Source organism: Onychostruthus taczanowskii, unplaced genomic scaffold (genome assembly GCF_017590055.1).
Source record: "Onychostruthus taczanowskii isolate IOZ18803 unplaced genomic scaffold, ASM1759005v1 scaffold303, whole genome shotgun sequence".
NCBI classification, from domain to species: Eukaryota; Metazoa; Chordata; class Aves; order Passeriformes; family Passeridae; genus Onychostruthus; species Onychostruthus taczanowskii.
The window spans coordinates 10,045-22,553 of NW_024500384.1; the positions used below are offsets into that span (position 1 = coordinate 10,045).

The 12,509-nt window shown below is 57.2% G+C and overlaps 1 protein-coding gene across 2 annotated transcripts in view; it reads left to right on the forward strand.

Moving 5' to 3' along the window:
* The window catches only part of SLC44A2 (solute carrier family 44 member 2), a 9,174-nt gene extending 249 nt beyond the window's left edge, over positions 1-8,925 (forward strand). Inside the window, exons 2-22 of one of the 2 annotated variants that reach the window (XM_041409644.1) lie at positions 418-466; positions 1,636-1,709; positions 1,790-1,874; positions 1,989-2,073; positions 2,164-2,280; positions 2,363-2,423; positions 2,569-2,692; positions 2,926-3,009; positions 3,189-3,301; positions 3,482-3,613; positions 3,803-3,902; positions 4,014-4,106; positions 4,355-4,439; positions 4,518-4,780; positions 4,856-4,950; positions 5,323-5,426; positions 5,734-5,807; positions 5,919-5,989; positions 6,118-6,206; positions 6,579-6,663; positions 8,405-8,925. In XM_041409644.1, the coding sequence (XP_041265578.1) occupies positions 418-466; positions 1,636-1,709; positions 1,790-1,874; positions 1,989-2,073; positions 2,164-2,280; positions 2,363-2,423; positions 2,569-2,692; positions 2,926-3,009; positions 3,189-3,301; positions 3,482-3,613; positions 3,803-3,902; positions 4,014-4,106; positions 4,355-4,439; positions 4,518-4,780; positions 4,856-4,950; positions 5,323-5,426; positions 5,734-5,807; positions 5,919-5,989; positions 6,118-6,206; positions 6,579-6,663; positions 8,405-8,511 (2,090 nt within the window). In that variant the 3' untranslated portion in view covers positions 8,512-8,925. Of the gene's footprint in view, positions 1-417; positions 467-1,635; positions 1,710-1,789; positions 1,875-1,988; positions 2,074-2,163; positions 2,281-2,362; positions 2,424-2,568; positions 2,693-2,925; positions 3,010-3,188; positions 3,302-3,481; positions 3,614-3,802; positions 3,903-4,013; positions 4,107-4,354; positions 4,440-4,517; positions 4,781-4,855; positions 4,951-5,322; positions 5,427-5,733; positions 5,808-5,918; positions 5,990-6,117; positions 6,207-6,578; positions 6,664-7,061; positions 8,292-8,404 lie in introns of those variants that run through there. The other variant, XM_041409643.1, reaches the window with a different exon arrangement.
* The last annotated feature ends 3,584 nt before the right edge of the window (positions 8,926-12,509 follow it).

Sequence of the window (12,509 nt, forward strand, 5' to 3'; positions counted from 1 at the left end):
CTGTGACCCCCCCCAAAATCCACCCTAAATTCCCGGCCCCCCTGTCCCGGGCCGCTCCCAGGCTGGCTCCGTGCCCACCCTAAAAATAAAGCGGAGCAGCGGCGCCGGGGGGGCTGCGGTGGGACCGGGGGGGCTCGGTGGGACCCCCGGTGACGCCCCCAGCCCCGCAGCTCTTTGGTGCTTGCGGGGAATTTGGTGGTTTTGGTGTTTTCGTGGGATTTTGGGTGGTTTTTTGGGCAGAGCCACCTGTGGAAGTTTTTCCTCCCGGTTGTGTTTATCCCGAGGTTTTTGGGGGTTTTTTTGGGAGGGTTTTTTTTTTTGGTTCCCTCGCTGGGGGGTGAGGAGGGTGAGGAGGGTGAGGAGGGCCTTCCTCCCGCCCCAGCCCTTCCTCACTGCCCTTCCTCTTCCTCCCCACAGGGACGCCACAGAAGTATGACCCCACTTTCAAAGGTCCCATCTATGACAGGTCAGCAGAGCCCCACAAAGTCCCCAAACCCGGGGTCCCCAAACCCGGGGTCCCCAAGTCCAGGGTCCCCAAATCCGGGCTCCTAAAATCCAGCGTCCCCAAATCCAGGGTCCCCAGACCCAGGGTCCCCAAATCCAGGGTCCCCAGACCCAGGGTCCCCAAGTCCAGGGTCCCCAAGTCTAGGGTCCCCAAACCCAGTGTCCCCAAGTCCAGGGTCCCAAGTCCAGGGTCCCCAAATCTGGGGTCCCCAAATCCAGGGTCCCCACATCCAGTCAGGTGAGTCAGTGTCCCCAAAATCCAGGGTCCTCAAGTCCAGGGTCCCCAAACTCGGTGTCCCCAGACCCAGGATCCCCAAATCCAGTGTCCCAAAATCCAGGATCCCCAAACCCAGTGCCCCCAAACCCAGTGTCCCAAACCCAGTGTCCCCAAACCCAGGATCCCCAAACCCAGTGTCCCCAAACCCAGTCCCCAGACCCAGAGTCCCCAAACCCACAGTCCCCAAACCCAGTGTCCCCAAACCCAGTGTCCCAAACCCAGTCCCCAAACCCAGTGTCCCCAGACCCAGGATCCCCAAACCCAGTGTCCCAAAATCCAGTGCCCCCAAACCCAGTGTCCCCAAACCCAGTGAACCAAACCCAGTATCCCCAAACCCAGTGTCCCAAACCCAAGTCCCCAAACCCAGTGTCCCAAACCCAGTGTCCCCCAGAGTCCCCAAATCCAGGGTCCCCACATCCAGTCAGGTGAGTCAGTGTCCCCAAAATCCAGGGTCCTCAAGTCCAGGGTCCCCAAATCTGGGGTCCCCAACCTTGCTGTCCCTGCTGGCAGGGGCTGCAGTCCAGGGTCCCCAAACTCAGTGTCCCCAAATCCAGGGTCCCCAAACTCAATGTCCCCAAATCCAGGGTTCCCAGGTCCAGTGTCCCCAAACCCAGTGTCCCCAAACCCAGTGTCCCCAAACCCAGTGTCCCCAAACCCAGGATCCCCAACCCAGTGTCCATGTCCCCAACCCAGTGTCCCAAACCCAGTGTCCCCCAGAGTCCCCAAACCCAGGATCCCCAAACCCAGTGTCCCAAACCCAGTGTCCCCCAGAGTCCCCAAACCCAGTGTCCCCAAACCCAGTGTCCCCCAGTGTCCCAAACCCAGTGTCCCCAGCCTTGCTGTCCCCGCCACAGGGGCTGCACTGACATCGTCTGCTGCGTGCTGCTGGTGGTGGCCATCGTGGGCTACGTGGTGGTCGGCGTCGTGGGTACGTCCTGGGGGCTCAGGGCGGGGGTCTGGGGGCTGCAAGGGGGGGTGACCACGGCCTCATCGTCCTGTGCCCCCCAGCCTGGACCCACGGGGACCCCCGGAAGGTGATCCACCCCACGGACAGCCGCGGGCAGTTCTGCGGGCAGCAGGGGACCCCCAACGAGTGAGTGCCGGGCCGGGGGGGTGAGGAGGGTGAGGATGGAGAGACCCCGAATCCCTCGTGGGAGCGTGGCGGGGGTTTTTCCCCAAACCGGGCGGTTTTTGGTTTGTTTTGCAGGAAAAAACCTTTCCTTTTTTACTTTGACATCGTCAAGTGCGCGAGCCCGCTGGTGCTGCTGGAGTTCCAGTGCCCGACCACGCAGGTAGGACCCCGAGCCCCCTCGGCGTTCCCCCCGAATTCCCCGCGGAATCCTGAGCCTGCAGCCCCCTCCTCGTGTCCCGTTCCCGCGCAGATCTGCGTCAGCAAATGTCCAGACCGGTACACGACGTACCTGACGGCCTACGGGAACCCCGCGGCGCTGGAATATTACCGGAATTTCTGCACCCCCGAGTTCAAGAGCTCGCAGAAGGTGGGCTCTGGGCTCGGGGTTCCCGTGCTGCGCGGTGATTCCTGCCCCGAGCGCTGATGTCTGGCTCGTTGTCCCCACCCAGGCTCCCCTGGAGGTGCTGAGGGACAAGGAGTGTCCGGCCATGCTCATTCCCAGCACGCCACGTACGTCTGGAATTAGCAAGGAGTTCGTTAACGATTCGCTGGGGTTTTTTTTTTTTTTTTGGAGGCTGTTTGGGGGTTCTGGGGGTGCTGTAAGGGTTTGGGGGTTCCTGATTTCTCGGCTGAGCCACCTTTTCTGTCACGCCAGTGGCGCGGAGATGCTTCCCAGCCATCCAGGCCAAGAAGGGCGTCATCATGGTGGGCAACGAGACCACCTACGATGACGGGCACGGGCGCCGCAGGAACGTCACCGAGCTGCTGGAAGGGGCCAAGTGAGTCCCAGGCCCCTCGTTAAGAGCTGCTTCGTTAGCGCTGCTTCGCCCGTTTGGGGCGTCGGCTGCTTGCCAGAAATCCCGCACCAAAATCAAAATCCTACGTGGGAAAAGCGGAGGGCGGCAAAGGAGGCGCAGCTCCGGGGAATTGGCTGTGCAGAATTGTGGAATTTTCGTGGTTTTGGGGTCCCCCCCGGGCTCCCGCTCCGTCGGCGTTTCCCGTTTCCTTGCAGAAAAGCCAACGTGGTGCTGGAGACCCGGCAGCTGGCCATGAAGATCTTCGAGGATTACACGGTGTCCTGGTACTGGATCATCATGTGAGCACGGGGCAAAACTCGGGGGTTTTCAGCGTTTTCACCGTTCCCCCGGCTTTCCCGCAATTTCCGTCGAGCAAACCGCGAGCGGTGACATCCCTGCCGTGGTTCTCACATCCGGGGGATGCTGGGGCACAGTGGGAGGGAGGGAGGGTGGTGACAACGTGGCCTTCCTCCCGCAGAGGCCTCGTCATTGCCATGGTGGCCAGCCTCATCTTCATCGTCCTGCTGCGCTTCCTGGCCGGGATCATGGTGTGGGTGATGATCGTGATGGTGATCCTGGTGCTGGGATACGGTGAGCAGGGGGTTGGGAGCCTCTCCCTGGCTTTTCCCCATTTTCCTTTCCCTATTTCCAGTGGGGATTTTGCGCTGCAGGATTTCACACGCCGCGTCCTTCCGGGTGTCTCCTCCCTGGCCGGCGTCCGGCTCTGCCTCTCCCGTGCAAAAGGGACAATTTTTCTGCTTTTTGCTGCAGGAATCTTCCACTGTTACATGGAATATGCCAAGTTAAAAGGGGAAGCGGGGTCGGATGTGTCCCTGACTGACCTGGGCTTCCAGACCGACCTCCGTGTCTACCTCCACCTGCGGCAGACGTGGCTGGCGTTCCGTAAGCATTGGGAATTGGGGTGGGACCCAGGACGGGGCACGGGAAGGGCGGGTTTTTGGGCTGTTCCCATGAGAAAGAGGGACTTTGCTGGGTGCCCAGCCACGGGGCAGTGCTGGATGTTCCTGGGAGGAGATTTTCGTGCCGTGGGGGGAAGGTGAAGGTGGCCCTCAGGCTCCTTTCCTCTTCCAGTGATCATCCTGTGCGTGCTGGAGCTGGTGATCATCCTGCTGCTCATCTTCCTGCGCAAGAGGATCCTCATCGCCATCGCGCTCATCAAGGAGGCCAGCAGGTCTGGCTGTCCCTGTCCCCACGGCCGCTGGCACCCGTCGCTCCGGGGTTTAACTGGGGCTTAACCAGGATTTAACCAGGGTTTAAGTGAGGTTGAACCATCTTCTCGCAGGGCCGTCGGTCACGTCATGTCGTCGCTGCTGTTCCCCTTGTGCACCTTCTTCTTGTTGTGCCTCTGCATCGCCTACTGGGCCAGCACGGCCGTGTATCCTTTGCTCTTCCTCACCCTCTTCCTCATCCTCTTCCTGTTCCTTGCATCCCCATTCCCAGAAGTGTCTCCCCAGGCATGGAGCGGGATCTGATGGCGCATCCACCTTAAATCTCTGAGGTTTAACCCAAAACAAACCCTGGGGTGGAAGAGCTGCGGTGGGAGCTTGGGGAGAGTGAAGTGGAGCCTGGTTTGGATTTAGGGTTGGGTTTGGAAAACGGCCTTTCCTTAATGGTGACCTGCAGCTTCCTGTCCACCTCCAACGAGGCCGTTTACAAGGTGTTCAACGAGTCCGCGTGCCCATTCTCTGGGCACACCTGCCAGCCCGAGGTGAGGACCTCAGGAAACTCAGAACCTGTCAGAGGGGGTCACTCTGGGTTGACCAGCGTTGTCCTGTGTCCTCTCCAGACCTTCAACACCAGCAACGTCACCAAGCTGTGCCCCGACGCCCAGTGCCTCTTCGCGTTCTACGGCGGTGAGACCGCCTATCACAAGTACCTCATCGTGCTCCAGTTCTTCAACGTCTTCATGTTCTTCTGGCTCGCCAACTTTGTCATCGCGCTGGGCCAGGTGACGCTGGCAGGTGCCTTCGCCTCCTACTACTGGGCCTTCAAGAAGCCCGACGACATGCCGGCCTTCCCGCTCTTCTCCGCCTTCGGCCGCGCGCTCCGGTGCGTCCGTCCCCGCGAGGGTGGCCGGGAGCTCTGGGAGGTCGTGCCTTCATAACCGGGGTGGTCCATCCCTAGGTACCACACCGGCTCGCTGGCCTTCGGCTCGCTGGTGCTGGCCATCGTCCAGGTCATCAGGGTCATCCTGGAGTACCTGGACCACCGGCTGAAAGGTACCAGGGTTGGGATGGGAAGGGGGAGATGAGGGGGGTTGGCCTGCGGTGGGGGGTGGAATGGGATGAGCTGCGAGGCCCCTTTTAACCCAAACCATTCCATGATGCTGTGAAGTGTTTCCCAGGGCAGGAGCCAAGGGGCTCAGCCAGCCCTCCCCGGTGCCAGGGAATTCTGTGCCATGCTGCCGTTCATTGGGAAACGTCAACAGCGAGTGGGGGCGTGGGAAGAGCAGTCTGAGCCCCAAGGGGGCTGAGAACACGGCTTGGGTGGGGGAACTGTGGCAACAAGGTCTCACCAGGGACCTTAGAGTGGCTGCTGGAAGGTCCAGCCCCTCTGGCTTTGGTGCTGACCCCTGTCCCTGCGCCCTCCAGCTGCCGAGAACAAGTTTGCCAAGTTCCTCCTGGGCTGCCTCAAGTGCTGCTTCTGGTGCCTGGAAAAATTCATCAAGTTCCTCAACAGGAACGCCTACATCATGGTGAGAGTCGCCCAAAACCGACGCCCTCCAAAGGCTGGGGCTGCCGTGGGGGCAGCTCGGAGATTTCCCTGGGAATTGTGTCTCCGATGCTGTGGGAACACGGAGCTTTGCGGCGTTTTTTGGCTGAAAAACCTTGACCTCAGCCATATCCCGTTGGCTTTAGGGAGGAACTTCTGTGGGTGGGGGTATTCAGCTCCGGGTCTCTGCGACGCCTGACCCGGCAGTGGATGAGAAAGCCCTCCCAGGGTGGGATTTGCACCCTCCCCTGGGTGGTGGACTCAGTGCAGCCCCGTTTCTCTCTCGTCAGATCGCCATCTACGGCACCAACTTCTGCACCTCGGCCCGGAACGCTTTCTTCCTGCTGATGAGGAACATCATCAGGTGAGATCTGGGGGAATCACCCCACACCGTTTGCCACACGTGCCTCGGCTGCTTCTGTGGGAATTCAGGGCGGGGAGCAGATGCAGAGGCTCATCCCTCTCTTGTCTCCAGGGTGGCTGTGTTAGATAAAGTCACGGATTTCCTCTTCTTCCTCGGGAAGCTCCTCATCGTGGGAAGCGTGGGTAAGTGCTGGGTTCTGGAAGTTTCTCCTCAGTGCCTCCAGCTGCTGTCACCCCCCAAAAGCTCCACTCAAGTCACCCCTCTCGTGAAGCTGCTCCTTTCCATCCTGTTTTCCATCTTGCTTTCCCAGGAATCCTCGCCTTCTTCTTCTTCACCCAGCGGATAAAGCTGGTCCAGGACACGGCGCCGCCGCTGAATTACTACTGGGTCCCGATTTTGGTGAGCTGACCTTTCTCTTTGGGGTGACTTCAGAATGAGAGGACAGCGATGCCCCACACCAACCCCTCCCCACACCCGCTGCCTCAAGGAGTTCCTTTGTTGGAGGTGTTTTCCCGGTCGCTGGTGCAATGAGCCCTTTGTTGGTTGCTGTTGGCGCCGCGCCCGCCCGCGCTGCCCACTTTGGCCTCCATCCAGTGGTGGCTGAGGCCTTTTGTCCCCACTCGGGCCGCTCTGAACAGTCCTGCCCTGTTCACTTCTCCTCCTTCCTCTGGGGAATGTGGGATTCAGCACTTTCCTCCTCCCCCTGCTGCTCCTGGCCGGGGCTCCGGGCTCTCCGCTGGCCGCGGCATCAGCGTGCGGCGTCTCTTGCAGACGGTGATCGTGGGCTCCTACCTCATTGCCCACGGGTTCTTCAGCGTGTACGGCATGTGCGTGGACACCCTCTTCCTCTGCTTCTGTGAGTATCAGCAAAAAAACCCCCCTCTGCCATCAGGCTCACCCCCAGAGCATCCACTTTGGGGGTTTGCTCCCAGTCCTGGGCTCCCTCTGTGTGGTTTTCTCCTGCTTTTTCCTTTCCTGACTTCTCACCTGCATTCTCACCCTGCCTGCTCCAGCAGAGACCCCCAGCCTGTCCGTGGGTTCCTGCATCTCTCCCTCTGTTTTGGTGCTTTGGGCTCGGTGGAATTAACTACAACTAATCTCAATTTCCCTTTTTTTCCTCCCTATTTGCCTTCTCTTCCACCCCTCCCGTGTCTCTGGTCACACGTTCTCCATCCTCTGCCCTGTCTCTCCCTGGCTCCTCCACTGCTTTTTGCTCTTCCCCTTCACGGCTGCTTCTTCCTGGGGCTGGAAAAGGTGAAGATCTGGAGAGAAACGATGGATCTCCGGAGAGGCCTTACTACATGTCCCCCGAGCTCAGCGAGATCCTGCTGAAGGGGCACCTAGAACCTTCCAAAAGCACCGATAGCCAAGGCTAGGGCCTGGCGCCGGGCGGAGGCCACGGGACCCTCCCGTCCCCCTGACCCCAGCAGCGACTCCCACGGTGCCACTGTGTCCCCTGGAAGTCCTTCGAGGGTGGCGGGTGCCGACCCTCAGCGCCCGATGGTGTCCAATCTACCTTCCTGCCCAAAAATTCGTGTTCCTGCGTCGAGAGAACCCACCCGGAGTCGGTTGGGGGTCCCGGAAGCGCTCAGCGAGGAGCGCGGTGCCTGGAGATCATCGTGGTTTTTGGGGCAGAGATCTTTGCTCCTGAGGGAGGGCCGGCGTGGCTGGCACGAGGGATCCGGCGTGGAGGGATTGGTGGGATGGGCCGAGTGGGTTCCGCCACCCCAAACTGGTCTCTGGGCGTTTCCTCTGTGTCTGCTTCAGCCAAGAGCAGTGAAACTTTCTTTTGCCCTTTCCTCACCCCTTTCTTTCTGATTTTCTCACCCTTTTCCTCCCCCGCCCCGTCTCTATGCAAACCACAGAATTTTTTGAAGGATTTCGGGCGAGGTTGCAGAGCTTTGGCTTCACTTGTCCCTGTCCCCGTCCCAGCCATCACAGGAGCTGTCACCGGTGGCCTTTGGGACTTGGTGGCCGCTGGGACTTGGAGGGTTTCACTCCAGGCATGGGGGGAGTCAGGATTTCTCCTCCAGAAAGCCCAGAAATGATCAAGATTTTAAAAAAAACCAGCTTTTGTGCCTCAGCCACAGCTCCCAGCCAGACCCTGCCAGGACAAAGCCCTGGTGTTGATGCTCCCATTTCCATCCCAGAAGGATCCAAGTCCCTCTCAAAACACCCCCTGGGCATTGTGAGCCCGGAGCTTTGTGGCTTTGTTTGGTTTTGGGGTGTTGTTTTTCCACGGCTGGGATTTTCCAACCTCACCGGCGCGTCAGGAACGAGGGGAATCGCTTTGCGTTGGCTCCAGAGCTGTTGGGAAGAGCTAAGGCGTCCCTCCTGCCCTTGGCTCTGTTCAACTTTCCCCCGCTGAGAAACAAAACACCCAAATTCCCTTTTTCTTCCCAATCCCTGCGGGCCGTTCCCAGCTTTGCTGTGTCAGAGAGAGAAAAACCCCGTTCGGCGATGAGCCCGGGGACTTTGGGACCCAGGGACTTTAGGACTTGTTTAACCTGGGAATCGTTGTCAGAGCATCCCAGGAGCCTCCATCACGCCAACCCCATGGCTGCCCCCGCCGCGGGGCCGGCGATTTCTCTTTGCAGTGGAAGACCTGGAGCGCAACGACGGCTCGGCGGAAAAGCCTTACTTCATGTCCCAGGACCTGAGGAAGCTGCTCAAGAAGACCAACAAAGGCCAGCCCGGCGCGTAGCGCCTGTCCCACGTGGAATTCGCCTCTGTGGACCTTGGACCACCCCTGCCAGTGTGGGTGGACGGGTAAAATGCAGATTTTTTTTGATGACTCGGCCTTAAATCCTTGCGCTGGTAACGACGACGAGCTTGTCACCGCTAACGAGACGCAGAGCCCTGTGCCAGTGCCTCTCCTGGGGCAAAATCCCAATTTCCTTGGGGGGGTCAGCGACTCCGGAGCGAGGTTAGTTGTGTTTGATCCCATTTTGTAACGACCACGAGCTTGTCACCGCTAACGAGACGCCAGAGCCCTGTGCCAGTGCCACTCCTGGGGCAAAATCCCAATTTCCTTGGGGGGGTCAGCGACTCCGGAGCGAGTTTAGTTGTGTTTGATCCCATTTTGTAACGACGACGAGCTTGTCACCGCTAACGAGACGCCAGAGCCTGTGCCAGTGCCACTCCTGAGGCAAAATCCCAATTTCCTGGGGGGGTCAGCGACTCCGGAGCGAGTTTAGTTGTGTTTGATCCCATTTTGTAACGACGACGAGCTTGTCACCGCTAACGAGACGCCAGGGCCCTGTGCCAGTGCCACTCCTGGGGCAAAATCCCAATTTCCTGGGGGGGTCAGCGACTCCGGAGCGAGTTTAGTTGTGTTTGATCCCATTTTGTAACGACGACGAGCTTGTCACCACTAACGAGACGCCAGAGCCCTGTGCCAGTGCCACTCCTGGGGCAAAATCCCAATTTCCTGGGGGGGTCAGCGACTCCGGAGCGAGTTTAGTTGTGTTTGATCCCATTTTGTAACGACGACGAGCTTGTCACCGCTAACGAGACGCCAGGGCCCTGTGCCAGTGCCACTCCTGGGGCAAAATCCCAATTTCCTGGGGGGGTCAGCGACTCCGGAGCGAGTTTAGTTGTGTTTGATCCCATTTTGGTAAAACCTTCCGGGTCAGCTCGGGGGGATCCACGCGGATCTGGGCGCGGAGGTGACGGAACGAGCCGGGAGGTTCAGGCAGCTCCTCGTGGGGTGTTTTCCTTCTGCCCCCCCCTAAATATTGAATTATGGTTGTGCATTCCTGCCCGGAGAGCTGGGACGGGCTGGAATCACTTCCCATCCCTCGCTGCCCTTTGCTGACACCCCAGGGCCCTGATTTGGGCCCTAATTTATTAATTATTTTAGGAATAAGCTAAGTAGTGCTTTTGTAGCCACTGCAAGGGGTGAAGGTGGAGGGGAACGAGGGGGTCATGAGCAGAATTTGGGGCTTGAGGCTCTGTCCAGCTCTTGCACCTCTTGAGGACCTGCAGCTTCCACAGATTCCTCCCCAAAAGGTGCATCTGGTCCCCCAAAATTGTCATTTTAGGGCAAATTTTCCCCAGCTTCCCAAAGGCTTCACCTGCATGAGGGGTTTTGGGACACCCCCGCTGGGGTATGGGGAGGGGGTGTGGATGGAGCCAGGGGGATTTTGGTTTCATTCCAGGTGATTTTAGCAAAGCCAGTGGCAGCCAACACCTCAGCAGGAGGGGGAAAAAGGGATTTTTTTTGGGTGTGGAAGTCAGTTAACTCTAAAATGTAACAGAATTAACCCTCAGACCCGGCACAGCCACACAAGCAGAGCCACCACCAGCAACTGGGCTTTTTTGGGGCTCATTTGTTAAAAAAAAAACCAAAAAAACAAACAAAAAAAAAGATTTAAAGAAATGCTCTGAGGTTTTGGGGGACAATTCCCAGCTCCCAGAGGCTGGGGGGTCGCACCTTCCCCCCTCCAGTGCTCACCTGGCTCCAGGAATTGGTGCTGAGGGATCCCTTTGGCTTCATTTTATCCCAATTCCCCTGCCACCTTTAGGTTTTGTATTGTCCAGGGGACGTTTCTATGGAATTATCCAATCCTTTTGAGGGCTTTTTTGTATATTTTGCTTTTCCAGGATGTTTTCAGTTACGGTTGTTTGGAGCTTTTCCAGTGAATTTTTGGGGGCACGTTTTTAAGTTTCTCTGACGCCGCCGGGCAGAGCTTCCCTAGCTGGAATCAAACACTCTTAATTTCTCTTTTTAAAATTCCCTAAATTTTCCCTTTTTCCCCTCGGTTTTTAGTGCAGCTGATCAGTGGGCGGAGGAGTGGAAGGGAAAAACTGAAGCCAAAAAAATGCAGGAAAATGTAAAACTAGAAAGGTGAAGGGAAAGACAGAAAAACGAAGGGAAAGGTAAAAACAAAGCTAAAAAAGTAACAGTAAAGCTCAACAGAAAAGATCAAATTCAGCTAAAAAGAGGCAAATCCTCCCTGTTTGGGATAAGTGAGATTAATTCAGGGAATAATCACCAGACCTTGTTCCACTTCCAGCCATCCCAGCACCTCCAGCACGTGTCCTGCAGCTCCTGATGCTCCTTCTGGATTAATTCCGTTTTTTCCCTCCCTGTGCAGGTTTCAGGGTGGATTTGGTTTTACTTCTGCTCAGAATGTTCGTGTTGGGGGGCGAATTCTCTCTCACTCCTCGATTTTCAGCAGTTTTCCTCCTAAATCCTGACCCTTTGGGTGTGGGAACCCTGTGGGGAAGCAGCTGAGGAGTGGCAGGAACTGGGTTTATTTGCTTAAAAAGGCAGAGTAGCAGGAATTTGGAAGGCTGGAAGGAAAAGTAGTGAAGGAGAGAAAAGAAATTTGGGAAAATGTGTTCCTGGGGAAGCCGGGCTGGCTCGGCTGCCTCCCAGCTGCACAGGATTTGAGGAGAACTAAGGATTTTTATTCCAAATAAACCCAAGTGGCTTTTTTAGAGGTGACGGGGAAATATTCCTGTAAATTAGGGGTTTTTTTTGGAAAACTCAGAGCGAGGGCAGCTGTCCGGGGGAATTCGGTGTCCGGAAAAGCTTCACATCAAGACTGGGTTCCTGCTTCCAGGCAAAGCTCCGTGTTCAAGGCATTAAATGGTGGAATTTAGGAATAACGGCGCTTTTTCCCCCCCGTCTAGAAATGTGGCTTCTCTCCCTAAAAACCTGATTGTTCTGCGGGCAAAGAGAACAACCCCAAATCCTAAAAAAAATGTTAAACCCACAGGGCTGATGTTTTACAGGAAAAGGCTCGTTTTTCATGTGTTTTTGAGGCATTAAGGGTGCTGTGACACTCCGGAGTCTCCGCGCGGTTCCGTCAGCGTCGCGACCGACAATAAAAAAAAGTGCCTGTTTGGACCTCGTTCTGTTGTGTGACATCACAGGGCTCTAATGCCACCAATTCTGCCACGTTTCACCCCAAAATGGTTATTTCGGCATTTGTTCAGCTGATTTTAGTCGGTGGGGGTCACTGATTTTGGGGAGTTTTGGCTGAATCTGAGTAATTTTCCAACAATCCCTGAGCTGCAGGGTCTGTGAGAGGGGATTAAAGAGCAAAGTGCTCCTTCAGACACCTACTTCATGTTGTTTCCCTGGTCATCAAAAGCAGAAGGTGTTTTTGTCGTCAAATGCCTCCAAAAAGGCATCGTTGAGGTTGTTCCCCTCAAAAATTCAGTGGTTTTGAGGTCAAGTCACTGAAAAATCTGCATTTTTGAGGTCAAGCCCCTTCAGGAAAGGTGGTTTTTGAGGCCAAACCCCCTTCAAAAAAGGTGGTTTTGAGGTCAACCCCCTCCAAATAAGCTGATTTTGAGGTTGTTGCCCTCGTAAAAAGGCGACTTGGACATCAAACCCCTCCAAAAAAAGGCACTTTGAGGTCAAACCTTTTAATTCCTTGTTAGAGAAGGATCTTCCCGGTGGAACCCTGCCTGGGCTCAGGTGCTTTGGGGGGTCGCGCGGAAATGTCCCCTCAGGGGGATCCTCTGGGGCCATCGCTCCCCTCACGGCGTCCCCTCAGCCGGCGCCCCCCCCCCGGGCCCGTTCCCGCCACCGCTCTCGGCCCCGCCCCTCCTGCACCACCCTCCCTTTTCCTTCTCCCATTGGGCTTTCCTTCTGTCAATCGCCTCGTGCCGGGCCATCCCATTGGCTCGCGCTCGCCCCCACGCCGTTTATCCCCGCCCTCCAGGCCCGCCCCCCTCTCCTCCCCG